A 2,234-nucleotide genomic window follows, 5' to 3' on the forward strand; every position below is an offset into this window, starting at 1 on the left:
ATAAGACGAAAGACCCAAGAAACTTTGTACGTCTCTCACGTTTCTTGGTATCGGAAAATTTTTTACATCGCTTATACCGCGGTCAGTAGGACGGATGCCTTCACTATTTACAGTGTACCCTAAGTATTCTAATTCTGTCTCTAAAAACCTACACTTATCTAAACGCAACTCTAACCTATTTAATACGCACAACGTGAAAACCTGTTCCAGCACCTCGAAATGATGCTCTATGGTTTTTGTCGCAATAAGGAAATCGTCCATATAAACCGACACGTCTCCAGCCTCGATCAATTTCCGATATATCTCCGTTACATATCTCTGAAATTTTAAGGGACCCCCTTTTAACCCAAACGGCATTTTTAGGCATTCATATTGACCCAATGGAGTTACAAAAGAAGTATATTTAACGGAATCCTGGTGCATTTTTATATGGAAAAATCCATCTTTAAGGTCTAACGATGTGAAATACTTCTTCCCTTCTAAAAGATCTAACTGATCCTCGATCAGGGGTAATGGAAAATTATCGCGACTGGTGACCTTATTTAAAGTTCGGAAATCAATGCACATCCTGTAGTCTCCGCTTTTTTTCTTTGTCAGCACAATTGGAGACGCGTACTCGGACGTGCTTTCTCTGATCGCGCCTTTGCTTAACAGGTCATCCAAAATTTCCCGTAACCTCTCTTTTTCCGTGAACGCGAGTCTGCGCGGCGAACAATTGAAAGGTTTCGCGTCCGTCAACACCAGCCTCATGGTATTTTCCGTTTGCGGAACGTCGGGCCTTATCGGTTCTAAATATTTCCTTTTAAACAACTCCCGCGCGCGCTCCTGAATTTTTTTCGTCAACGCCTGATTGACCTGCATCTGCGAAACCGGCCCCTCGGGTTCGGAAACAGCTTCGATATTCATAACCTCGCGAATCTCATCGTTAACCGCAAACGTAATCTTCGCGAGCTTCATATAATCCCGTCCCAACACCAGCGGGTCACGCATGGTACCGTCGGGCACTACTTTTAACTCGACAATACAGGGCGTATGCGATAATATCAGCGTCACCTTCACGAGTCCTAATATGCGTAATCTGCTGTCGTTAATTCCGGCGAACCGGCCGCTATCACACGTTTCCACGATACACTCACGCGGTATCAAACTAGATTTTACGAAACTGATCGGGCTACCTGAATCAATTAACGCTCTTAATTTAATCTTGGGCCTACCAGAGTCGCCGTCCACCGATAGGGTTAACGTCGGGTGAAATTCGTCATCTTCGGCACTCGACGGAACCATGTAGTTGACGTTCTGCGAGGAGGGACACTGCTCAACTCTATGGCCTGGGTTGCCGCACCTGAAACAGGCACCGCGCTCCCTCCGTGGTCTAGTGCAATCCACCGCATAATGGCCACTCTCCGCACAGTTATAGCAGCGAATTTTTGTGAGGTCCCTCGCTGCTTTCGGCGCTTCACGTTCCCTCACGCCGTCCCTTTTCGCCGTCGGTTCCGCTGATGGCGCAGCCTCTCGACGGTGTGGCACATTCCTCCGTCGCCGGTAATCCGCGGGCAACGCCATGTCTGAAAACGCCCTCAACAAGGCACCGGTCGTCTGGAAACGCTGCACTCGCGCCAACGATCGGAGGTTTTCGTCCGGAATACCGTCCACTATATAGTCTATTATTTCATTGTCGGAAATCGGCACCCGGTTCCCCAACACTAACTTGTCGTGGACATAGTCGGAGAAAGTCTCCTCGACCATCCATATCCGACGCTCGAACTCACGGCGGAGAGAAAGAATGCTCGCGCGCTGGCCAAACATATTGCGTAGCTCGCACAGGAGTTGGTCGTACGTCAGCTCCACGCAATCCGGTCGGGAATGATACCATCTCAGGGCCCTGCTCTTCAATTTCTGGCACACCATCGTTTTTGCCGTCTGTTCGGACAACCTATACGTCCAAACCAGCTGCCGAATTTGTTTCTCCCATGTCTCGACGTCGCGGCTGCTCCCGTCGTAATCTCCAACCATGTCCCTTACCTCCTTCCAAGGCATTTCAGGTGTCCGCGGGGCATGGTCATTGTCTCCACGAGCCTCGATGCGCACTAGTTCCAACTCCCTCCTGAGCAGTTGAATCTCGCGTTCGGCAAGCTCTCGCTCCCGCCGCAACAAATCTATTTCGGCGAGGGGTGGCCTATCCGGCGTACCTGACGCCGATTGCGCTGGTCGAGGTTGTCCATCTTCCTGCACCC

At 50.0% G+C, this 2,234-nt stretch overlaps 1 protein-coding gene across 1 annotated transcript; it reads right to left on the reverse strand.

Annotated features, from left to right (window-relative positions):
* Positions 1-118: 118 nt before the first annotated feature.
* On the reverse strand, positions 119-2,037 carry LOC144477786 (uncharacterized; the record flags this gene model as incomplete). Its single annotated transcript, XM_078195523.1, has 1 exon — positions 119-2,037. A coding segment is annotated over exon 1 (1,919 nt), but the record flags the coding sequence as incomplete, so codon positions are not given.
* Positions 2,038-2,234: the final 197 nt, after the last annotated feature.

Source organism: Augochlora pura, unplaced genomic scaffold (genome assembly GCF_028453695.1).
Source record: "Augochlora pura isolate Apur16 unplaced genomic scaffold, APUR_v2.2.1 APUR_unplaced_3709, whole genome shotgun sequence".
Taxonomy (NCBI): domain Eukaryota; kingdom Metazoa; phylum Arthropoda; class Insecta; order Hymenoptera; family Halictidae; genus Augochlora; species Augochlora pura.